This window comes from Siphateles boraxobius, unplaced genomic scaffold (assembly GCF_051911475.1).
Source record: "Siphateles boraxobius isolate OS27281-9 unplaced genomic scaffold, OSU_SipBor_1 6, whole genome shotgun sequence".
In the NCBI taxonomy this organism is placed as follows: Eukaryota; Metazoa; Chordata; class Actinopteri; order Cypriniformes; family Leuciscidae; genus Siphateles; species Siphateles boraxobius.
Window position 1 is genome coordinate 34,640,086 of NW_027509186.1, and position 26,333 is coordinate 34,666,418.

Genomic DNA, 26,333 nt, shown 5'->3' on the forward strand with positions numbered 1-26,333 from the left:
CAATGCAATTCAATGCACAGTGGATGTTACTTACTTGTTCAGGTGACATTTTCCAGTGGAAATTGTTATGTTGCTCATACTTTCAGTAGAATCTGTGATTCTGAATGCCAGGATCCACACTGGCGCGGTGACTGACAGCCGCACATTCTCCTCGAAACATTGGATTCATCCGCGCCGTGCCGAGGCACAACTCACGTAAGTTGATAATTCCGTGAATAACCGCAATTGCAGATTTCGAACAGAGATGGTGACAAAGAGGAAAATCTACAGACTGCAGCTTTAAGATTTATACAAAATGTTTTATTAAGTTGTAGGTTTTTTTCTACTCATTTAAAAGTTACAATTCTTAATGTGAACAATATGTAAGGGTTGAATATGTATTCAATTCAAATTTTTTGAATTTCACTATTAACCGAAATGCATGAATCTTGACTGCTTTTTTCTTTTCTTTTTCTTTTATTGAGTGCATCAAGTCCCTTGAATATATATACCTACTCGCCCCTTTAATTTTCCTTTTTCAACAAGGCCCCCTCTTTCTTCTGGAACCTAATTTTGGCACTGTGACATCACCAGCCTAATGGCTGATATTTTCTTCTCTTCCCGCACATCGCTTTTGTACATGCTAGTCATTCACGTTAAAGGGCTTGACGCACTAATTCCGGAAACAAGTTTCTATGGCCACATAAAGGCCAAAGGGATCAAAGAGGGTGAGGAGTAGAATACTGACACCAAAAAAAGGAGAAAGAATTGTGTGACATTAAAGAAAAGAGGCCAAGGAGATTCCTAAACACTTGGTAAAAGTTGCAAGAACTGGAAAGTCTATTTTATACCATCAGTCCAACACATGAAGTTGAAAATAGTTCAATGACATGATCTGTTTTGGCTGAACTGTTAATTAACTATTTTATTTAAAAAATATATATGTTTTGCAAATCAAATAATTTTGACCTTATGTGGACCTTAGTTTAGCAGTCTGTGGTCACTGCTATGGAATGACACAAGAGTGAGAAATAATGACAGAAGTTTACATTTCTGGGTGAACTATCCCTTTAAGATGTAAGCAAAATATAATTTTTTCTTGATAGTTGAAACACGTGACATAATTTTACGACATTAAATGAAAGTTTTTTTTTTGAAATGGTGATAAAGATTGCACTGACACGTATACTTAAAGAGATTTAAATCAGTGTTTTTCTTTTCATTACCTTGGACATTCTTGCCATTGACCCAAATGCATATTTTTCTAGAGCATCAGATGATGTGGTCCTTGCATGACAATAAATTATTCTTTTTCAGGGGAAAACACTAGTGGAAAACAAATTATAAAGAAGCAAAAGAAATCAACAAGGTCAAACTAAGTTGAACAAACTCAGCAGGGGGAAGAACAAATGAGACGGCCGAGGGAACAACATTCATCTTTCCGCTTTCGATTCACGTCCATGGAAAGCTGCTTAAGCAAACGGACCATTGAAAGTGAGTATTGTTTGGTTATCGTTACACACCGCGCACCCCGCCCTCCACCCAGGGAATTTACAAACTCAGCACCCACTCTTTTTTTAAACCCCCCCCCCGACACCCTTTCCATGCTATCCAGTACGACAGTGGGTTACAAACTCACATATTTTCCCATTGGTGTGTGTGGTCTCAGTGTAACCACAACACATCCAGAACTAAAGACTCTCGGTCAGCAAAATACTAGCAACATATTTGATTGATGAAACTGTCAGGTGAGAAGAAAGGATGTTTAATGGGAACAACAGGGACCTTAGAAAACTGCAATAGTGTTTAACCCCCCCACTTACCCTTGATGTTTGTCTTGTATGTTGTAAGTAACCATAAGTTATGGAAACTAAAGATTTTGTTCATTCTACATTTTTTGTAACATGTTGTTTACGCTTGAACGTCCAAGTGAACATCCAATACATTTGGTAACCACACAAATATAGTGGCTGTCGTCTATATAAACATTTACTGAGACTGAGTTGTTATTCCAGAAACATACACTAGATCTAAAATTTAGAAACTGTAGTGAAAATATCCCACTTCTGACAAAATGTCCAGTTGTCTTGGCACTTGACACTTCTCACTTTACAAAAAGGATTTCCAACCCCAAATAGACCCTGGGCCTCATTAATAAAATGTTATGTAGAAACCGTCCTACATTTGATCCAAGATCATTGCTCAAATATGTGTCTGTGTGATTCAGAGAAATAAACGTACGCACAAAAAAACTTGCTTACGCCTCTTTTCCCAGGTGTGAAATCTATAAAACACAAATGATCTTAAAATTGTGCGCAGCTGAATGCTTACAGATCTCTACCTTGTAAACGCCTCCTAATTAATATCATTAACATTTAAAAGAGCACCAGTCAAGTCCAAATCCTTTACTTGAGAATGGTGAGTGGCAAGAATTGCTTAGAGTAAAAAAAAAAAAAAAAAAATGTGTATCCCTGCTTAGGACCTGACATGGCATTTTTATAATTATGAATGTTGGCGTGAATTTTAGGGTATACATATGTTGCCTTATTATTTTTTAATTACAAGCCGAAGAAAAACACATGGTGCATTCTTGCCTTACTGTAGCAGTAACAAACCCCAGTACTCAAGAGGGCGATAGAGTTTCCACGTGCACATTAAAATGGATGTGTTATTATTCAGGAAGCTAGCTATAATTTTGAAGCCTAAATACAATTGTCTGAATTAAAAAGCTAAACATGTGACCAGAAGTAGTTATTTTATAGCCTAATATCCCCACCATTAAGCTGCCGACAACTCTTTCAGTCTTTATTTAAGAACATTTTAGAAGTTTGTAAGAGTTAGAAGGAGTTAGAATAGAATAGAATAGTTTGTGTTTCGATTATTAACACAATAATGCTGTTAAAGTGAATAGATGAGTTTACCTGTCTCACACGTAGACACGTTTTAGCAACCGCAAAACAAACAAAAATAACAAATTTATTTCAACTATTCATTTCCTTCTCTGTGAGCCTCGAGTCAGTTCACTAGTATAATAGCATAAGCTTCTGTGTTGTACGTCACACGCATCACACACATGACCAGCGTCGGCAAATAGTGAGTCTACGTGTGACGTAGCTCTACACAATCGCACTACGTTAACTGACTAGAGGCCAACAGAGAACGAAATAAATAGTTGAAATAAAGTCGTTATTTTTGTTGTTTTTTGCGCACAAAAAGTATTCTCTTCGCTTGATAAACTTAAGATTGAGCCACTGTAGTCACTTGGACTATTTTAACGATGTCTTTTATAACTTTTCGGGGCTGGCAAGTTTCAATCCTTGAAGAAGCCTATGGACTAGTATGGAGGAGTGATCCAGCTCTCAGATTTCATCAAAAATATCTTATTCGTGTTCCGAAGATGAACGAAGGTCTTACGGGGTTGGAACAACATGAGGGTGAGTAATTACTGACAGAATTTTCATTTTTGGGTGAACTATCCCTTTAATAGCAAATGACAATGATGTATAAAATCATGTCCCTGCCAACAATTTTTCTTATTTGAGAAGCCAGTTCACTCGGATATATAGGGATGGGGAAGAAAAGTAGGTTTCTTTTTATTCCTGAGACTATTAACAAAAACTCTTACTTTTTATTATACAAATGTGTCATTAAAAATGTCTACAAATTTAAATAACTTAAAAAAACAAAACAAAAAAAAACATATTGACACTGGTTTATCGGTTCACAGAAATCATTGCCCCCTAGCGGCAAACCATTGAAATTTTGAAACATTTCGAATGCGATTATGTTGTAATGGAGCCTCGTTAACTGAAATCACGTGACTTTGACAGTTCAGTATGTGCTCCGAATCACTGGTTCGAAACAAATGATTCGCCAAAGTTTACGAAACCTGTTTAGAAAGCACCCATCTCTGAACTTACTTTCAGACTACATAGCAAATAACCAACCAAAAAAATTATGTATATATGTTCATATTTCAGGGAACAACAAAGTGAAAATCATCATCCATCACCTCACACTCATCTATTCCTCCTCATGACCTTCCCCAACCCCACAAAACAACCTGCTCTGCACTCTGGCTGTGATATTAATAATAATATTAGCAGGAGGCAGCTCAGCTCAGAGCAGATGATGTCTACGCACCACAATTTGGAGAAGCAGGAGCTGCCAGCGAGTGAATACAGGTCTGGTGGAGTCCTGCAGGTCCCGGCATGGGGCACAATCTCTGTGTTTTACACCACATGCCTCCCGCTAGCTACTTTATTGCTCGTTTTCTGTCTTTAGGCTTTCATTAAATCATACTGGAGCAGCGTTTGTGGAGGAACAGGAAATGGGACGGATACGGTTACTTCCGTTCATATGCATTTATTCTGTGGATCTTTTTCATGCATCATTTCCTATCAAAAAAACAGTGCCAAATTAAGACAGTAACATTAGTACAACCAAGAGTGTAAACATTTTGTTCAGAAAACAGAAGACTTGTGGTGATTTTGTATGGACAATGAAAATAACACTGATCACTGGTATTAGGTCCAGCTAATTTCAGTTACTATTTGATTTCTGAATAGTAGAAATATAAGCCCTATAATATAATGTTGTAAATGAATAAAAGGAATAGTTTACCCATAAAATAGAAAATTCTGTTATCATTTACTCACAATTTCGTTGCAAACTAATATGATGGGTTTTGTTTCTGAGGCTAACAAAATGAGTTTGAAGAATGTTCACGCTGCTATCTTTCATACAACAGAAAGCTCCAAAAAGAACAAAAAATAACCATAAAACCAGCATAAATGTTGCCTACATGACTATATTTGAAAAGTAAAGAAAAACATATCAAACAGTATATCGGTTTTCACTCAAGTTTCAAGTTTGGTTTTTGCATATCTCATAAACAATCACAACACGTCACATTGGGAAGATGTAGACACATAATACAGGAGTCATATGGAATATTTGTATGGTGTTTTTGTCCTTTTTTATGCTGTCCTTTTTGTTCTTTTGTTTGTTCCTAGAGAAAATTTAATTTTGAGTCACATTGAAGAAAGAAAGTAATACAAGTTCAAAACAACACAAGGGTGAATAAACGAGAGAATTTTCATTTCTGGTGAACTATTCCTTTGAAATGTAGAATACTTCAGTTAAAAACCCAAGCTGGCAGCAAATATGAATGATTATTATTGCTACCATTTAACTTTGAAGCTTTGGCAAAAGACACCCTGAGTGGTTTTGTATTTGGTATTTTCAATGTGGTATTTTTTCAATCTCAATTTTGTCCAATTTTTGAATCTAAACAGCAACAAATGTAAAATTGTAATTGCAAAATTTTTGGCTTGCACACACTCAAAAAAAAAAACAAGAACTTCCATCCACTCCCCAATAAAACAATTTTAAGTACCAAGGAAGAGCCCACTAACTTTGGCACAGAGCAAACAAAAATGGTTCATTTCGTCGTTCTTAAAGTCCTCTTTTCATTTTCAATCAAAAGCTGCCTGATTGATCCACTGCTTGAAAAAGTGTACTTCCAGCGCCCGTGTTTTGATAACAGACTCTGGGTCAAACTCGTTGTTGTAGCGCAGATCGAGGTGGTGAGCACCTCCATCAATCAAAATGGCGACTAGAGATTTGGAAAGACTCTTAGTCACTCCACCGCTCATCCATGGATCAAGATTTCCATTACTGAAAAAGAATACACTTAGGATGTTACACCTTCAGGTCTCATAGGATTTCCAGATATAGTGTATGTACCCAAACAAGAACATAAATTAAATGTTTCAATTATAGAATATAAAACACAAGCTCTATTTCAAAACCTAGTGAGCTTCCTACTTAGGCAGCCTTTTAGGGTGCCATATACCTTTGTAATCAAAATGATTTAACCCCCATTGCAAATCAAGTTTATTGGCAAAATGTACAGACTTTCAGCTGTTTGCAATGAACAAATCAAACAAAAGTAATTGAAATAGCTCAACACAACAAATGTTTCAAGTGGTTTCCCCAAAGTCAATTGAAAATGCAACTTTTAATGACTTTTACAGTCTCAAAGTTATTCAACCCCTGAATAGAATCCCTCATAACAGCACAAATCTGCAAAACAGGTGTTGTCTCAAGCACATCTGATGCAACTAATCAAGGGCTTCATTAGTTGCACCAGGTTTGCTTGAGCTAGAACACGTGAAATATCTGAACTGGCTAGGTTTGTTGAGTGTCACGTTTGACTGCATGTTAGAAATCTGGCTAAGTCAAAAGAATGGTCCAAAAAGTTAAGAGAAGATATCATCCCCCGTCTGAGAAAAAATGTCAGCTCTCAATTCTGACATTGTTCTTGCTATTGTGAGTTAAAAAAAATGATATAAACTCGCAATTTTGGGTTTATTTCACACAATTGTGAGTTTAAATCCTGCAATTTTGACTATTTTCTTCTCCGAATTGTGATATAAAATCGCAATTTCGGGTTATAACGTCCGAATTGTGAGACATAATCATACAAATCTGAGAGAAAAAAAGTCAGATTTGTGACAAAGTTAAATAGTTGTTTTTTGTTGTTGTTGTGGAAACAAGCTTCTATACATTGCAACAAGATCAGCATAAAAAAAAAATCGATGGGTGGATGTCCAAAAGACTGATCCAAAACTGAAAAGTATTAATAAAAAAAGTTCAGTTCAATAAAACGTAGCTACTATTTTTATTAGTCTAAGTTGTGTATTTTTACGCTGAGTATTGCACCATTAGCTTAGCAACATGCTAACATAAAACTCTATTTAAACATGGTATGAAGTAAGCATTCAGCTGAAAGTGAAGGCAATGCTCAATATTATATAAACACAAGATGTCCTACCTGAAGATGATGTTGCTGTGAGCACTGATGTTTCTCCCACCATATACAATTTCTGCCCAGTCTTCCCGTGGTCGCACTCCAAACTGGTTGTAGCACTCGTCAGAGAAGGCCTGGAAGTTCCAGGGCTGTGGCTCAAACATGTCATCGATGCCATCTGTACACATTGGCATCACCATCTCTGTACAGCTCTGCACAAAATGACAACCAGAGTTGAGGAAAGTTTCTTTTAAAAGTAATGTATTACAATATTGTCTTTCTCTCTAGAAAAAGTAACTAATTGTGTTAGTTACTTTTTATGTAAAGTAATGTGTTACTTTACTTTTTTTCATCTGGGGTGGGCTGTTTGTTTGTATTTTAATTAAAAAAAAATCTCTTTTTGGCAAATGTAAAGGCCCATTCACACCAAAAGTGAAATTAATTAGCCGCAAACTGAAGGAGATGCAAATTCATGCGTGTACAGTAGAGGGCGCAGCTCAAATAAACCTTTCAGCTGTGCTGCCATTATGGACTGCAGAAGAATAGGACGCAGGAGAAGAAAGTAAACACTCTTACTTCAGCAACAAAACAAACAAATCATGAAACACAAATACAATGTTTATCATTTTTAAGTGATTTTTGCTTATTCGTATGGTTGAATTGGACCATCGAAGGTCAGCAGCAAAAACATCGGTGAGATTAAATACATAAAGTGTATTTATGTAATTTAACATATTTAATTATTGCAGTGTATGCATGCTAACATTTAGTCTAGAACTAAAATAACCATCATGTTTACAAAGCGCACACAACGTCTCTGCACTTACTCCCGATTTCTCTCAACATGGGGACAAGTGAGTTGTCTGTTAATAAATGGGAAAACATTGAAACACTTATTTGAAAAAGTAACTCAGATATTTTGTTGTAAATTTAAAAGTAATGTTACTTAAAAAGTAATCTGTTTACTTTTCTTGCTTCTTTTTTTTTTCTTGTTACTTGTAATGCGTTACCCTCCTCACTGACAACAACTCATCATGTAATGCTATCACTTAAACTGAAAATAGCTTTTAATATGTACTGTGATCATATAAATAAAAATATACAAAAATTATGTAAAAACACAACAAAGGTATTCGTTGTGTCGCAACTGGTGCATTAAACATTTATGCACTTTTACTATGCACTCACCCAAATTCCAAGTGTATGAATTTGATAAGGTCTAATAGCTCCGCCCCCTCTGCTACGCAAGGAAAGCTGCCACAGTTGAGTGCATGAAGTGTATGACATTTTTATTCCGATTAACTAATTGCATCATCTAAATATTTAAAGTGTACTTTCTCTTTTTGAAATTTTCAGTGTGAAAATTATGAATAGTGCATAAGTACATGAATTAGGATGCACCAATCATAGAATTAGTCCATGAGGCTCATTTGTTATATTTCAAAGTCCTACGCTAGTTTTGTGAGAAGAACAGACCAAGTGTGACCAAACAGACCAACATCTCCTAAGCAATTGCAGAGACAAATATTTTCTGTGAATAACAAATTTGGTCTGTTCCTCACACAAAACGTTATATGACTTAACACGACTTGGAATACATCTCGATTTAATGGTGTGTGTTTTTTTCAACAGCTTCTTCCCATAAATAATTTCTATGAATGATAAAAGAACTGCATCAAAATTCATCAAGATTGTGAAATAAATCAAAATAAAACAGAATGGATTTACTTATATTAGTAAATGTGACTTAAACATCAGATTTTTTTACCTGGTAGAACCAACCCAGGATGCCCAGATCCCCAGTAGCAGTTTGTGAGGTATTGAGACAGACTGCTTCTCCTGTGTAATTGTAGTAAACTCTGACAGCTTGAGAGATACCATTCAACAGCTGCTTGTCTGATACGCCAGTATCAAACTGAAGATTCTTGCAGACCACCTGAGAATCAGAAAAACACATGTAAATTATCACAGAACAAACAGCTGACTTTATGTTCAAAGAGATGAGAACGGTTCTGCTTCAATGCATCACAAAGGGGCAAATTACAATTTCAATCTGCAAACAAAAAAGCTTTATCTGTACAAAGATGTTCCACATGTTCCAGTTCTTTTAAAACAATCTTGCTGTGAAAATCCCAAATGTAGCGTTTTCTGTGGGATCATCTGATTTGCATGAGAAATTGAGTGAAATGGAATTCAACTTGTGTGGAATTTATCAACATCAAGCTGGAACAAAGTAGTAAGGATGTTTTCAAAGACGAAAAAAACATTGACAAACAGATCAAGCTATGAAGTGATGCAAATATTGATGCAAATATTTGTTGAATTGTTACTGTTGCCACAAGGGGCTCTACAGAGAGCATCAAATTTCGATTTCGTAAAGGCATCCTATAGATCTTATTGTGAACAATACATCCATTATGCCATAACACCTACCATCATCAAACTTCTCTCAACTGACGCATCTCAGACAATCATTAAGTCCACTTAAACCCAGTTAATACAAAAAGTTCACATACATTTTTAAGCGTAATGCCGGCATCTAAAAATCTTTCGATAATCCATTACACTCGATTGTTCTTCACAATACAGAAGAGAAAAAAATCTGTCGCTACTTCCGTTTCATCACGACCTTAAAGTAAACACTCTCCTACGGCCTTCTTCACGTTGAGTTCAACATCTGTGATGGTAAGGCAACTATTTGTATGTTTGCTAAATGTTATAGCAAAGCTAGTTTCCTGAATAAAAACAAATTTTGTTTATTGGCATTATTATCGTGGCACCATTCTGGAAAAATAGAGAAGCACGTTTCTTTTGTTGTTGTTTCAAATAGAGACCACGATTCTGAACAGACACGAGACAACTAAACAAAATAACATATATTGGCATAAAACTTTTGCAATAAAATGTTAATTGCTGTAGTCTATTTAGAATGTTTTTTTTTTTTTTTTTGCGGTTTGAATGAATGATTCAATGACTCACTTAAAAAAACTTATTTAATTACTGGGTGAATAAGTGTTTTTGAACAAATCTCTTGAATGAATGATTCAATGGCATTCATTTTTAAGTCACTTGTCGCCACCTACTGGCATAATAATGTAACTGATACGATCGTTATTTGAACCACCAAGTTACTTTCAGATGAATTTGCTCTTATTTTGATTTCTTCCGTAGACATCAGTGTTGATATCCAAGCTATAAACATTTATCCCAGTGCTTCGGTCATAAATTGAACATTTGTAAAAACAGAAATTTGATTCTGTATAGTTGAAAGGACTGTTTGTGAAGCTGTTTCGTACCTATACATGATAACTGCTCTTTCTGTCTCAATGACAGCGCCATTGCCCTCGTTTGAAACTCCCAATCCCACAGATTCCAATTGATATGACTGGATTTCAAATGTGAAACTTTGCAGAGAAATAGTAAATGTGACCGCAATTTTACGCGGCACATGTCACACACATTAACACACATCAACGTGCTGATATCTGTCATGTCTGACTTAGAGTGGGTTTGAGAAGGTTGTTGCTAACCTTTTCTTCAGAGGTGGTGGTCTGTGCGTGAGATAAGCTACACGCATGTCCGAGCAAAGATTTAAACTATGACAAAAACAGCAGAGGCTGTCCAAAGCACCTTCTCTCTGCTTTTCAGAAGGGATTAGGCTTACACATTCATCTCCAGCAACAGATTTCCCACTCCTAAGCCTTGAACACCCCCTTCTCTCAGTCACTCACATAATCACATTAGCTTTGTCATTAAAAAGCCTCCTCTTTGCACCCGCTGCCTAAACTGCTTTAACCACCCATAGGGGTTGCATACATTATCAGATTTAAGGGGAGAAAAAGAAAAATCCTCAAAGGTAAACCAAGTCTACGCACTCTGCATATTCATATGTGCCAGAAATAAGCTACAGTTACCAACAAAAAAGCACACAAGATAATGTACCTAAAAACTTCTATAAAATAATTAAACGACTAAACTATTTAATCAAAAATAAAAGCTTTTGTGATTCAAATTCCCACGGCTATGTGTATCTCTGTTTCCAAACCTACTGAGCTCCCTGATCTCGACTGTCTACCGCGTCTGGCAGCCAGACACTGCAATGCCTATACCAGACATGACGAGTATAGACAGACAGCTTTGTCTGCTTTAGTCTTTGTGATTCGAGTTCAGTGTATTTATTTAAATATGAAATGAATACAATTCATAGGTAAAAAAACTATTATTTCAGCATGATATCCATGCTACACACAAAAGCACACGAGAGACGAATGACTTCTAAAGAAGTTTGATATTAGCTTGTTGCGATATGCAATATTCCAATAAGCATAAAAAATACACACCACACACAAATATTAGGTAATAAATAGGTCGGTTTTAAATGGTTGAAACGGGGAACTTTTTGATACATTACTGTTCAGTACTAAATGAAATCCAAGTATATTTTGAGACATTTTTCTCATCTTGGTCTGCCATGATCGTTTAATTCATTCTGGCCAACACAATTCACCTCTACTTGCCTTTGCACTGTTGTCATTGAATATTGTTAACCAGTCAGTAAAAAGATTTTTAGGCATTGCTTTAGCAAGTTACTGTAGCATTAAGTCCGGCTTCATCTTGTATGTGATGCCAACTTTTTTTTCTCATTGACGTCTCATTGACGTCAAATATGGAAGTAAAATGCGTAGCGGATGGCAATTCAGGTTGGTTTTTAAATGCTCGTAGGCAGTTCACTAGCTTTAGGAGCAGTGTAAATTATTTTCTTGTTATATACGCTAGCGCTCCTCATATTCATTTTTGTTTGCTTTGTAAGATAGATTTAATGAATGAAAACGCAAATCCCTCGGGAGTCTTGAAAATAAACATGTTTTCTGTCCACGCCACCCTCTAACCAAAACCAAACAAAAACCTGAACAAAAGCTCAATTCTTAGGGTGAAAGAAAACAGAAGCATTATGAATATGAATGAAGCTATTTGCATAATGATGTAGATGGGTACAACAACTGACTTATTATGTGAGGTGAGTAGGCATTAATGAGGAATTCATAGAGTGAGAGTGATTCATACCACATAATAGCTGGGAAATCCAGCTGCTGAAGTATAACTATTGTTCATGACTTTTGTGTGTGTGTAATACTTTATTTTAGACCATGTAAGTGACATCTTACTGAATCATGAATCAAAGAATCATGCCATTTATGTAAAAATGATATTAATTCCAGAGTGGGAGGGGCCTAGCAAAAGGTCAGTTCTAGTGTTCTAAAAATATTTAAATTATATGAATTTCTTTTTTGTATGGTAAAAACTACTTTCTTTGGACATGTATCACATAAATACCATGGTACAGTATATTTGGTAATGATTCTGTATATTTTATTCTGTATGGTATATTTTACATTTATTCACTTGGCACACGCTTTCATCCACATCAACTTACAGTGCATTCAAAATATCCATTTTATCAGAAGTTATGTGCCACAGCATGTTCTGTAAGCGAAACCATAAAAGGGAATTATCGCACCTTAACAGGCCAGGCTGGGAGTGGCTGAAGGAAGTTGGCTTCGTATGGATAATCCACCATGGCTAAGTTCACCCAGGTTTCCTGCAGCCAAGCCTTGAAGCCGTACACTTCATCTTGAGACTTTAAAGGACCGCACAGTCCAAACTCTTGAGACAGCCACTGCAGACCCTCACCTACAAAAGAAAAACTAATCAAATGAGTCCAGGGAAACACAGAAGCTTCAAAAAGAGAGTCTGTACAAAACCACAGTGTCACAAATGAACATGGGATTACAAAAAAAATTTATTCGGACTACAGAACAAGGAAATCAAAATCAGGAAAACAAAAATCAACCACTTCGAATTTAGTCAGCATAAAAATCTAAATTGAAAATATTTTTTTTTCATAGAATATTGCTGTATTTATTATAAATTATAAAAGAAAAATTCATTCATGTGCCTCGTAATCTTTAATTAAAATAACTTCTCCCTCTTGCAGTGACATCTCTTCTCTGATGATGCGTTTACTGGCGTGAGGGCGGGGCAACCTGTCACTCACATGAAATCGACCAATATCAAAACACATCTATCCAATCAATTCCCCATGGACAAAATCAAGTCCCGCCCTACTTTTTTTCTTGTTCAAGATGACGTTCCACTACGCCACAGTAGTGAAGAAAAGACTATCACAACTTCCATTTTATGCCGACTTAACACATAATAACATTACAGGTACTTTTTCATCATTACTTATTGATTACCTATCAGGTAATGGCAATAAATGAGTTAATCGTTTACTGATTGTACTCAACACTGAAAAAAAATTCTGTAGAAACTATTTTCACTCTGAAATTTCACAAATAATTACAAAGAAAAGGCAAGTAACACTGAAATTTACACGACAATGATGTACTAAAAACAGTTGTTTTTTGTGTACAAATGACAACATTGTCAAAATAATCCCTGTTCACACGGATCCGCAAAAACAAGGCCAGTAGTTGGCAATGTCCATAGACTGAACACGTCATACACATGACGTCACCGTTTTCACAAATTTTTGTTTTTTTGTTTGTTTTTACACAGAGACGATAACGGTATCGTTTTCAAAACACATTTACAAAGGTTTGCATTATCAGGCCATAGTTGTGTAAATGAACAGCCAAAACGCATAAAACGTTTTCCATTTTTAGTTGAAAACGGTGTCGTGTAAATGCTCCCTGAAATAGCATTTTCACAATTCATACCTTATAATTCGCAATTGTGAGTTTATGTCTCACAATTGCAAGAAAAAATCCAAATTATGGGATATAAACTCACAATTGCAAGACAATAAATCTGAATTGTGAGTTTGCGAGTTATAAAGTCATAAGATATAATCTCTCTAAACTCTTTAAACTCTCAATTCTAACTTTTCTCACAACTGCGAATTTATACCCTGCAATTCACACTTTTTCCTCAGAAATGTGAGATATAAACTCGCAATTGTGAGGACATTTTTATTCCATGGTGGAATCAAGCTTCCAGAAAGCACTATGTGTTGCTAATCAATTTGTATTTTAAGAAAAATCTTCCTTTTTGCTTTATACTTTATACTCTTTATATACTCTTTATACTTAGGTATACTTAAAGGGATAGTTCACCCAAAAATGAAAATTCTGTCAGTATTTACTCACCCTCATGTTGTTCCAACCCGTAAGACCTTCGTTCATCTTCAGAACACGAATTAAGATATTTTTGATGAAATCTGAGAGCTGGATCACTCCTCCATAGGCTTCTTGAGGTATTGAACTTACCGGTCTCGAAAAGTTATTAAAGACATTGTTAAAATAGTCCAAGTGACTACAGTGGCTCAATCTTAAGTTTATCAATGAGAATACTTTTTGTGCGCAAAAAAAAACAAAAATAACGACTTTATTTCAACTATTCATTTCCTTCTCTGTGGGCCTCGAGTCAGTTCACTAGTGATATATTTGATTAGCCTTTATTGTCTCCTGACGGAGAAATTCATCTTGGGCATTCGAGATAGCAGATGCAACACAATATACATAACACATAACAATTTCCTACACATAATTCACCACCTTAAAAACTAACCCACACACCCTATATGTTGTTGTTCAATAATTTTATAGAGAGTGGTACAAATGAAAATTTAAACTTATTCAGTCTGCAGTTTGGTAACCTGTACCTTCTACCTGAGGGCATCATCTCATACTCACTGTAGAGCACATGATTCGGATCGTTAGTGATTTTTGAAAACTCTGTTTCCTCACCGCCTCTTCAAAAAGCTCATTAAGAGTAGTCGGTGAAACTTGTCCAATTATTTTACCCGCCCTTTTGATCAATGTTTGAAGCTGTGATTTTAGTTTAACTGACAGGTTACCAAACCAGGCTACAATACAATATCGGACAATAGACTCAATAGCTGCCTTATAAAACAGTAACATAATATCCTTGTCAACGCCATGAACTCTTAGTCTTCTTAAAAAATATAAACGCTGACATATTTTTGAGGAAACATACTCCACGTGATATGACCACTGTAACTGTTTGTCTACTTGAATTCCTAAATATTTATACGTTGTTGCTTGTTCTATCGGTACTCCTTCAATTACATTTACATATAGCGTAAGCTTCTGTTGTTCTGTTGCTGTCACACGCATCACCCACATGACCAGCGTCGGCCAATAGTGAGCCTATGTGTGACGTAGCTCTACGCAATTACACTAGTTTAACTGACTAAAGGCCCAAAGAGAAGGAAATGAATAGATGAAATAAAGTCGTTATTTCTGTTTGTTTTTGCGCACAAAAAGTATTCTCATCGCTTGATAAACTTAAGATTGAGCCACCGTAGTCACTTGGACTATTTTAACGATGTCTTTAATAACTTTTCGAGGCTGGCAAGTTTCAATCCCTGAAGAAGCCTATGGACTAGTATAGAGGAGTGATCCAGCTCTCAGATTTCATCAAAAATATCTTAATTCGTGTTCCGAAGATGAACGAAGGTCTTACGGGGTTGGAACAACATGAGGGTGAGTAATTACTGACAGAATTTTCATTTTTGGGTGAACTATCCCTTTAAGAATTAGGTCAAAACTAATCATATCAGGTTTCCTAAAAAGTGTAATCTAAAATATAATATAAAATATAAACATGTTAGTGATTATTACTGTAAATGTGTGTTTTGTAACCAGAGTAGCAGGATCTGCCAAACATTATAATCATCAACATCATCTTTCATAACATGATCATGAAATTTAAGCAGCATGGCAATCCCATTCCCCAACCTGTTGCTGAGACCCTGTCAATGGCGGCCCAGGACCTCCTGATGCTGCTGCTGCAGTTGGTGCCACTGATGGTGAAGTCATGTGTGACCACTCTGTAAAACTCTTCACATGGCACAATGAACTGCCAGATGGGAGCGGATGCGGCAAGAGCGCTGAAAACATCAGAAGGTCACAATCACTGATCCCGTCCCATTTCACAGTAGAAAAATCACTTTCTTAATTAAACACATGGTTACACATCCCACTTTAGCCTTTCTAAATGTAAGATATTATTAAGTTTCTAGACATGATACTCCATTAAGTATGCACATACTGTACTTATGCAGTTTCAATAGACTGATATTTCACATTTAGATATAAACTACACTAGCTGTGACCGTTAAGCGCTTATTAAACATTTTCAATGTCATCTTTATATATTAATATATACAGGGTTAGAAATTAATCAGCTTTGTCATCACTGGAATAAATTACATTTTCAAATATATTACAATAATGATCAAATAATGCAGCCTTGGTGAGCAGAAGAGACTTCTTTCAAAAACATTCTCACCGACCCTAAAATAGTACATATTTACATATAATTATTTGTAATCAATATTCTGGTATATACTGTATGTGTAGAATATATCTATATAATAATATGCAATATTATTCTACATGAAAATCAATTTAATATCAACATATTACAATATTATATTTGAACATGAAGAAGGCAAAGTCTCACCCTACAACTGCACTGGGATACTTCATCCTGAGCCAGGCCGCCAGCATCCCGCCGTAGGATCCGCCGATGGCGACGACTGCACTCTTCTGAGCTCCAGGCAGGGTTTTCTTCAGTGCTTTGATGAGCACTGCAAAGTCAGCTAAAGCCTGTTCTGAGGTCAGGTAGTTCAGGTACTTTGCATTCTGGTGGAAAGGAAAGCAAAGACAAGTCCAGGCGGTCAAGGACGGTGTTTGCTAAATGACCCTTATTGCTCCACATGAGCAGTGGTCTTGACTCACGCTGTAAGACTCATCTCCGAACGGCATGGACTCTCCGTAGTAGCGATGTTCAGCAAAAACCAGCATAGCTCCCAGCTCTTCTGCAACATCCCACATGAAACCCTTGGAAAGAAGCAGAGGTATAGATACTGAGCTTCAATTTTGACTAAGTGTTAGCATTTTATACTTTTAAAAGTTTTCCGCTGAATGGTAATTTTTCAATTTTCTGCTTCACAGACTTGCCTATACTAGTATTTTCGCAATGCTGCAACTAGGAAGCTCATACTGATTATCTAATACTGTGTTTATTATTATCATCAACCGTTAATGTTAAAGTTCATAATATCTGCCACACTACAGTGGACCGCCATTTTTTCAGCATCCTTGTTCGTATACTCAATGACTTTAATAAAGGAGAGAACTACAATCCCATGAAGCACTGTGAATGACTTGATTGAGAGAGAGAGAGAGAGAGAGAGAGAGAGAGAGAGAGAGAGAGAGAGAGAGAGAGAGAGAGAGAGAGAGACAATATACTTTACATATAAATATTTGTATGCAAAATATGCATTGTTTGCCATATATGTGACATACAAATATTTAAGTAGTTTAAGAGAGAAGTGAATCTGACTTTTTATGCAGAATCATGAGTAATGTAGTTTTTCCACCAGGAATTATGTTGTTGAACACAATTATTTAAAAAAAATATGTGTAAATAATGTGGGTTGATGGCTTCAACAAAAACATATGCCATCGCTTATCAACCTCATAGCTCACAGCAGGTCTGTCTTTGAAGGTTTATGAATTGTTGTAAAAAAATCCCCTATGGAGAAAATGAATGAGATGTTTACTTCGAGAACCTGGCTGTTGCACTCAATTCATGAATAATGACCTTTGTACATTAAAGTTTCCTTAGAAAATAGCTCCCTGTTTTGTCAGTTGCACAATTCATAAAATCACAGAAAATGTTTTTCTGCCATCTCTTCATATCTAAGAGCTATTCAAAAAGTGCATATTTACAGTGTTGTTACAGAACCATGTGATGTCTCCTTCATTGCCCGTGTAAAACAGGATCGGGCCTCCTTCCTTGTGCCAGTGCTGGTCATTGAGAAGATACCTCTGCTTGAACGTGCCATTCTCCAAAAAGCCAAAATGGTCAATCTGTAATAAAATAACTAATTTTAGTTGTTGTTTTTTTAAAATCACAAGGGAAAAAGATAATCTGTATGAAATATTCATTTTTTAATTTTATTTGTCATGCAAATTATGTTGTCATGCAACTTTACCACTGGAAAAATAGGCTCAATAAAACTTGGCTGCCTATACAGTAAAAAGTCGAAAACATTTATGAAATCGATGCTACTTGACTAGAAAACAGAGGAAAAAAGGCTGTTGTCTTCCCTTTTGCCAAATAGTACGAAAACGTCCCATAATGCACTGGGCATAATCCACTCCCACCAGTCTGCTATGGATACACTTAATACTGCCTTGTACCGTCAAATACTGCCTTGCTTTAGTATGAAATACTTCTTGGCAAACTTTAAGTCATAATGATGTTGACTTGTATTGTTTCCAGGTGTACGAATTCAAAGAGTAAACGTTTAGCGGGAGTGAGTTACTCTTGGTTTCCAGGGAAGAAAGAAACTGCCGTTATCATTTCCGCCCAACCTCCCGAAGCAAAAAGCTGTTGTATTTTTTTTAAGGAATGTCTGTAATTAAACAGTTGGTGGATCCCATTGACTTCCATAGTATTTTTTTTCCTACAGTGGAAGTCAATGGGGCCCATAATCTCTTTGGATACCGACATTCTTCAAAATATCTTATTTTGTGTTCAGCAGAAAGAAACTCATACAGGTTTGGAACAACTTGAGTAAATGATGACAGAATTTGAATTTTTGGGTGAACTATCTCTTTAATAACCCATTCTGAAGGATTCAGGAAGTATAATGAAGTATGGGGAAGTAAATCTGTAGTTTTCATGTTTTGTTGTCATCCGGAGGACATATAAATCGAAATTCTCAGTCCAGATAACACAGAGAATGAGTAAACATTGTTAATTTACATATACTACTGACAATGTAACTGTGCAAATTAAAAAGCAGATTGAAAATGGGCAAAGATACAAGTTAAAATAAGCCACTTTTTTAATGTAAAATATTTCTGGGTATTAAATGTTTGGTCCCACTCTGTATTGAGTGCACTAACAATGAATCTAATAATACAATGTGCCAACTGTGTACATACATGTTTTATAAAACTACATCTGTAATTATTTTCTGTAACTACACTGTATCTATATATAATTACACTGTTGAATTTTCCCTTACTCCTAAACCCATTTCCCTTACTCCTAAACCAATTTCCCTTACTCCTTAAGAACGGCAGTTCTTAAGTGGCTTGCCAGTTTAAAAAAAAGGTTAACCTCAACCCATCCTTAAACCATATCACCAATATTTTGATTGAAATAACCATAGCCGTATCCCACCTCAACAGCAGCGAGAGTTTTTCGCAAAACAACATGATCACATTAAGTACAATTTTCTTTTTTTGATATAAAACCTGATAAAAGTGGGACCAAATGCTTGATAACGTTTGCTGCTTTTTTTTTTTTACCACAACCAGTTTTAACGGATGTCTGTGCTTAACATACAGTAGCGATACAACGCTGTCTTTATTCCTGGGTGTTGCCCTCAATCTTCTGGCCTTCAGCCATCTCATATTTATGAGCGTGAAACCTCAGGGCAGGATGGAGGGATAATTAGCCTCAATTTGTATTAAAATCTAGTGCCAGCGTCAGGGATGCCACATTAGTTCCGGTTTCAGCAGAATTGTGATATCCATTCATCCAGTTCAGAGCTTGTCCACTACATTTCCATAAATTCTCCAAGTTTGAGGGAAGGAGAAAAAAAAGAATGTTCAATTTTGTTCCCAGAGCTGCAATTCTGCAGTTCTTTACAGTTCTCGCTCTTCTTGAATCCCACCCAACACTTAATAAAGAATGTTCTCTCTAGTGTTTTGTTTTTTCGTAAATACCCTCTTTCTCTTCCCGTTGGCAACAAAAGAGGCAGAAATTTTATGAGCCAGTGACAGCAAAAGGACTCACAGTTACATTCATTCAACAGCAGTCAGAGCCTGGCCGCAGGTCAACCGAGTGTCAGCTATATTCACATACTGCAGTGAGTTATAAGCTGTTACATCTCAAGCCTCCAGCTCCAGAAAATGGACTTTTTGCATCATTTATAAGTCTATTCATTTCATTTTCACTCAGAGACTTTGCAACAGTATTTTATCATGACAGGACACGCATTGACGTATTAAATCAAATAAATATAATACTATTTATAATACAAAAATTATATGTTTTGTTATATTTTTCATTAAATTCACAAGTATTTCCTTTTAAGATGTTATTGTAATTAATTATAAAATATCAGTATTTTTACATTTTGTGTTAAAATTACTAACATTAATATACACAACTGTTAAAAGGTTTGGTGTCTGCGATTTTTTTATGTTTTTGAAAGTCCCTCATGCTCACCATTTATTTGATTAAAAATACAGTAAACGCAGTAATGTTGTAAAATATTATTACAATTTAAAATAACTGTTTTCTATTTCAATATAATTTAAAATGTATAATTTATTTCTGTGATCAAAGCTGAATTTTCAGCATAATTACTCCGGTCTTCAGTGTCACATGATCCTTCAGAAATCAATCTAATAAGTTGATTTGATGCTCAATTAACATTTCAGATTATTGTTGAAAATGGATGTGCATGCTTAATATTTTTGTAGAAACGTGATATTTTTCCAGGACTCAGAAAGTTAAAAAGAACAGCATTTATTTTACATGGAAATATTTTGTTATAATTATAAATGTCTTTACAGTCAATATAATGCATCCTAGCTGAATAAATGTATTCATTTCTTTTAAAAAAAATAAAAAAAATAATGACCCCTAACTTTTGAAAGGCAGTGTAGCTTAATTTATTATAAAATATCCTTATTCTGCTGTGAAATTACATGTACAATGATATCACCTTTATCATAAGCTTTAAAACGACAATGGCAGATTTGAGAACTGAACACAATCTCATAATGTGAAAACAGCATGTGATCGTCTGCAGTGGATAGATGTGTCACGTGATAGACAGTGTGTTCACAGTGGTTTGGATCAGAAATGCAGCGCCCCCTTCTGGTTATTAGAAACTTAAAAAGCAAATGCACAACACTGGAATGAGGAATGAGTCAATCAATCTACTATGTAAAAATGTGAAAGTGTCACATAACTTACTTTATCATGTCTAAATCTTTTGATCTGACGGAAAGCTGTGGATTGAGGAGAGCGGGGCACAACCTAATGCTTTTTGACTTTTTCAGTTTGTGTAAACCTACTTAGGGTTCAGAGTATTTACTTTTTTCCCGCATTCATTTCACACGTCTAGTACAGTTATGTGGTTTTGTTTCATTAATACGGTGTATACTTTTTTTCTTGATTTACCCCAAAAGAATGGAAGTGTCATGTGACAACATGCCCCATAGGTGGCAAACATGACCTTGACAGCTTAAAATGTTATCTGATCTAATCAAGAAATATACGAGAAAAACTAAAATATTTTGTCAATTAAATACAATTATTAACTTTTTTCATATAAAATGGCATTTTTAAACACAGCTATACACCATAGTTCAAAACATAATATTAATTCCTCATTTAACATTGAGATTTAAGGGACAAGTTTACAGTTTCTGTCAAGTTTAGGCTTGGACATGGTTTGATTTTAGGGATAATTTATGGATAGAGTTAAGTTTAGGGGTAGGGATATATGGAGCTAGAAATGTGTCTTTATTACATGAAGCTGACTGCACAATGAATCTTTCATAATATATACTTTGTTTGTTATAAGTAGAGGATTTGCCAGCATACAGAATTCAGCTCTGAACAAAAAGTCAGTTTTGAGCGGTGAGGGGAGTCTATCTTAAATGTTTCTGATTGGCCATTGCGTTCAAGAAATCAACACATATGTCTGTGATTGGCTACATCGCTCAACGCTGCAAACATGTTATAAAACAAAACTCTGGCCTGTAAATCACTATTTTTTTTAGTTGTTCTTGTTGCTTTTCTGCAACAGATGAAGAAAAATTTATTCGTTTTTATGTTTTATTCATAGATATTTCAAGTTTGCGGGAGTCCAACGAATCGTTTTATCTATCTAGGTGAACCGAACGCGAACAATGGTGTAATAATGATTCAGTTCGACTCCCAAGACAAGACGATGCTCACCCGACTGACCAATAGGAACGTTCCAATAGGAAAAAAAGAACGTGGCCCCGCCCATGACACAATTTTCACAGCTAAAGCAAAATCCTGACACGGAGCAAAAAAATGCATCGAGAGCAAAGAAAAGCATTTTGAGCGAAAAAAAAAATTTTTTAGAGAAAATGTTTTCACACTGATAGCAAAAAATATATATTTGAGATTTTTTTTCAAAGTATTTTGAGAGAGATTTTCTTTCTGAGAAATAATTTTAAAAAATTCAAATTTATATTTTTTTATGTTCTATGAGAAAATACTTTCTCGCAAAACATTTTTTAGTCTCAAATATTATTTTTTCTATAGGTATGGAAACTTTTTCTCTCAAATATTATTTCTTCTCTCATGAAATGCTTTTTTGGTATCAGTGTGATAACTTTTGCTCTCAAACTTTTTTTTTTTCTCTCAGATCATCTATTTTCTCGCATGTAATAAAGACACATTTCTAGCTCCATAGGGATATTGTTAGGACTAAATTTTCAGACAGGAAATTTGTTCCAGGATCAATATGTTGACCCAGGAACATGTCTAACTGCAAAATCAGGATCAGTACATCATTATAATATTAAAAGTCTCAGTGAACCGGAAGTTGCGACCGACTTTACTTCAGTATTGTGACGTGTTTTCTGAATATTGATGAGCCAAATAGAGGGGCGTGTCTTGTTTTTCCCGCTGGGAAATGACTGGATCTGGAAAAGTGCGGTTAACATAATGTGCACTAACAAAGTAAATAGGGTCAATTTTAGTTTCATGCTAACTTTAAATGTAAAAACTAACAAATTTGTAGGCTACTTAGTATTAAATTACACATAAGGAAGTTTTTATAATAACATTATAATATAAACATTTAAATAGTGGCTGTCATAAAACGGATTTATTCAAATACACATATTGAAGAACATGTTAAGTAAAATACAATGAATATGCAATATAGTGCATACATTTAGAATAAAATGTCTACAGCGATCTGCCGCATCACAAGAGCGTCAAAAAATATCATGACATTTGAATTTTTCGAAAATTAGCATTTTCGATTCTTGTGAAGTTTACTGTGCTTGCAAATTCACCCCGACCAATTAGCAGTGTGCGGGATCACACAGACCAAACCAAAAACAGACACTCCGACACCAAACGCACATTTCAAAGTAGATCGGCTGTAGCATTGTTTTTCTGAGAAACAAGTATTTGAACTACATCTCTGTAAACATATTATGGTATTTTTATGCTTTAGTACAGGGAGTTAAGGGATGTAGAATATGGCCATGCAGAATAAGGCATTAATATGTGCTATATAGGCACTAATAAACAGCCAATACACTAGTAATATGCATGCATTGGCAACTAGTTAAGAGTGAGAATTGGATCCTAAAGTATTACCCTTTTTTGGTCAATATTGCACTCCCTATTTTGTTAATGCTTTTTTGTACTGTAATGAATTTGAACACATGCTTTGCTCTCAGTTGCTTGTCAAACAGTGTTCTCCGTTTCATCATCCACAGCCAGCAACAGATGCTGAAGTGATATCCCGCGACAACTGTCCAACAGCTCAACAAAGAGAATTAAAACAGCTCAACTCGAGCGGGAATGTGAAACGAACCACAGAGGCAATGTAAGATCTTGAGACCCATGTTTCATTTCCTCTACAGTATTCTTTGTAGATCCTCATTTTAAAAGTCTCGAATGCGCTGCTACTTTTGAAGGCTATACCGTTTAAGGCATACTAAGAGCTGACAAGGACAAAACCAAGACAATGAGGAGCAAGAAAGCCAGGAAATGGGCCGAATCTTCCTGACGGCTCAGAGGAGGAGTTGAACAGACACCGAGAAACAATTGCCTTCAGTGTGGTGTCAAGAAGTAATTAGGCTCAGAGTACAGCATAACAGGATTGTTTTTGTCTAAAACTAGACGCAAGGCTTTTCCTGTGTCAGCTTTTCCTACGGACAGCATGTAAAAGATTAACTGCTAAGCCACTCTTCAGCTTGAAAAGGAGATTAAATGTCTCTGAGACGTAAATTATGAAATAGGCTAACAGGCAGCATCATACAACCCTCTTAAATATTATATACTAAATTATAAATACTATATATTATATAACTAAACAAAATAATCACTCAGTGTTTTTAAGTAAATGCATGTTAGAACACCATAAGGAATTGACACTAATAAAAAAAAAGGGACTTTCAAGATTTCTCTTTCAGTTCAATTATGTGAAAACGGGCAGATTGCCAACATATGAGCGATCCCAGAAGGGCAAAGGATCTGCTATTATTCTGTGGGGGCCACAAGGGAAAGGAAACTTCCTGCAGACACAATACAGAGCAGAACGGCACAGATTATGCACACATTAAATAAAGGAAATCCTTAAAGGAAGCCCAGTTGTAAGCGTAAGTTAATGAGCAGCCGCCACCAGAGAAAACTGCTGTGGGCTGCAAAATCAGGCCTGGAGAAGTGATCTGTCACAAGACTTTCTGACTCACACAAGCTGACAGCAATCACAATGGTTTACAACTCTGATAAATGAGCCGACCTGTTAACAACAAGCAAAACTGTCACATGAGATTCTGATACAGGATCAAAGTTAGAGAAAGGCCGTATTTAGTGTAACCACTATTTTTTACAAATTTTTACTCGTTTGTACTTCCTTGGTTGTCGAGTGCATGTTGTACCATATAAAATAGTATACACAATAATAATAATAATAATAACAAGACATATGACTGTTATAATTATTATTATTGAAAGCACTGCAGAGCCGTTGTGCATCTTTGAGCAACACAGAAGTGTTTCTAACTGAATGAATATGTTTTTGAATGAATCGAGTGATTCGCTGATTCAATGGCCCATTCATAAAGACGCTCACTTGCTTCGAACAAATCGGCTGAATGAATGACTTACTCATTTAGACTGACTTTCATGTGTATCATTTAAAATAATTTCATATTTTAAAAATGAAAAAGAAACCAGTCTCATACCATTATATGTAGTTATGTAGTAATGTAGTATATGTAGTAATCGCAGTTTAATACATTCATGTATTCACTATATATATATATATATATATGTGTGTGTGTGTACTCTGTACTTCATTGGTTATTGAGCGCACTGATAAATTGCACTATATTTGCTTGGGTCTCATTTTATTTTATTTTATTTATTACTCTACCTGAATACAGTCATTTATTTTCCATAAATGAAAATGAAACATTTTAAGACAGATGGAACTAAATGTGTAACCTTTAAGATCTCAAAGGCCTAAATAAAATGGTATAAACAATAATAATAAAACAACGACTGATTGTTATAATTATTTATTATTGTTGTTTACCATTTTATTTATGAAAATGAAAACAGAAGGTTGTTTGCAAAATAAGTGATATGTGAAAATGCATATTATGTTTTAGGCCTAGTCTTAAAACTATTGTTTTAGTTTTTTGTTAATATTTATTTTAATTCGTTTTTCCTGGGGAAGTCATATTTATTGTACAATTAACATAAAAATAACCCGTATCTGCCACACAAAGAAAAAAAAAACAATATCAGTGATCTCTAACCAAGGTGAGCAAAGTTATTTATTGACATGCATTAAAGTCCTATTCATTTTAATTTTCTATGCCTAAGAATAAACAGTCAGGTAAGACACGCATTGAAATCAATAAGACACTTACCTGTTGATCAAAATAGAAAGTTTTGTATGAGAGAGGTCTGTGATGAGAGTAGGTTTGGACGGTGTGTCTGCCTAGGAGCTGCGGTTTGAAAGCCAGTGCATTACAGCTGATGAAGACGAGGAGGAGGAGGAAGAGCAGAGCAGTGCTGGTCAGTCTCATGGCTGAATGAATGAGTGAGTCCAGTCACAGGTCATCTGGAAATATCAAGCGCTGGATCATTTGCATACGCGAAACGAGGAAGGATGTCAAATGACTCGTTATTGTTATTCCATGACGCAAACTTTTCAACTACAGTAATAAAAAATAAAAAGCAGAGGGATGAAATATAATGCCTTAAATAATACCGTAGCTTTAAAGTTGTAATTTATCAAATTTCAGAGTATTTTCAAAAATGATCATGCAGTAGGCTTGCTATCTGTTCGCCATGTGTGTATAGTGATTGAGAGTGTCTTTCTGTCTCTGCGCTCACTCAAAGCGGATTATGTCTATTGTTTCTGTCGATAAACGGCATGTTTTGTTAACTTCATTTAACGATACAACATGCTTCCGTAATGTAAACACGTGATCCGCGCGATGCCTCATGGTTATTGTAGTTTCTTGCTATTCCATTCTCACCCCTTACGAAAGTAATAAGCATCACTTAACCTTAAAACCATGATACATTTATATGGTGTCCTTCTAAAATGATATATATACACACTATTTAAACGTATTATTATTATTATTTAGAGTCCCTAATTTCCCCATATCTATCTGTCCAAATTTCTAGCTTTTAAATCTACTAAACTAAAACCTTC

General features: G+C 35.4%; 1 protein-coding gene across 1 annotated transcript; it reads right to left on the bottom strand.

Annotated features, from left to right (window-relative positions):
- Window positions 1–4,328: 4,328 nt before the first annotated feature.
- On the bottom strand, window positions 4,329–26,116 carry prcp (prolylcarboxypeptidase (angiotensinase C)). The gene is made up of 9 exons (XM_077208992.1): window positions 25,537–26,116; window positions 17,578–17,718; window positions 16,582–16,683; window positions 16,304–16,485; window positions 15,577–15,728; window positions 12,312–12,484; window positions 8,562–8,729; window positions 6,818–7,005; window positions 4,329–5,658 (listed from the first exon to the last, which is right to left on the bottom strand). The coding sequence occupies exons 1-9, from the start codon at window positions 25,693–25,695 to the stop codon at window positions 5,457–5,459; spliced, it is 1,467 nt and encodes a 488-aa protein (XP_077065107.1). The 5' UTR covers window positions 25,696–26,116; the 3' UTR covers window positions 4,329–5,456.
- Window positions 26,117–26,333: the final 217 nt, after the last annotated feature.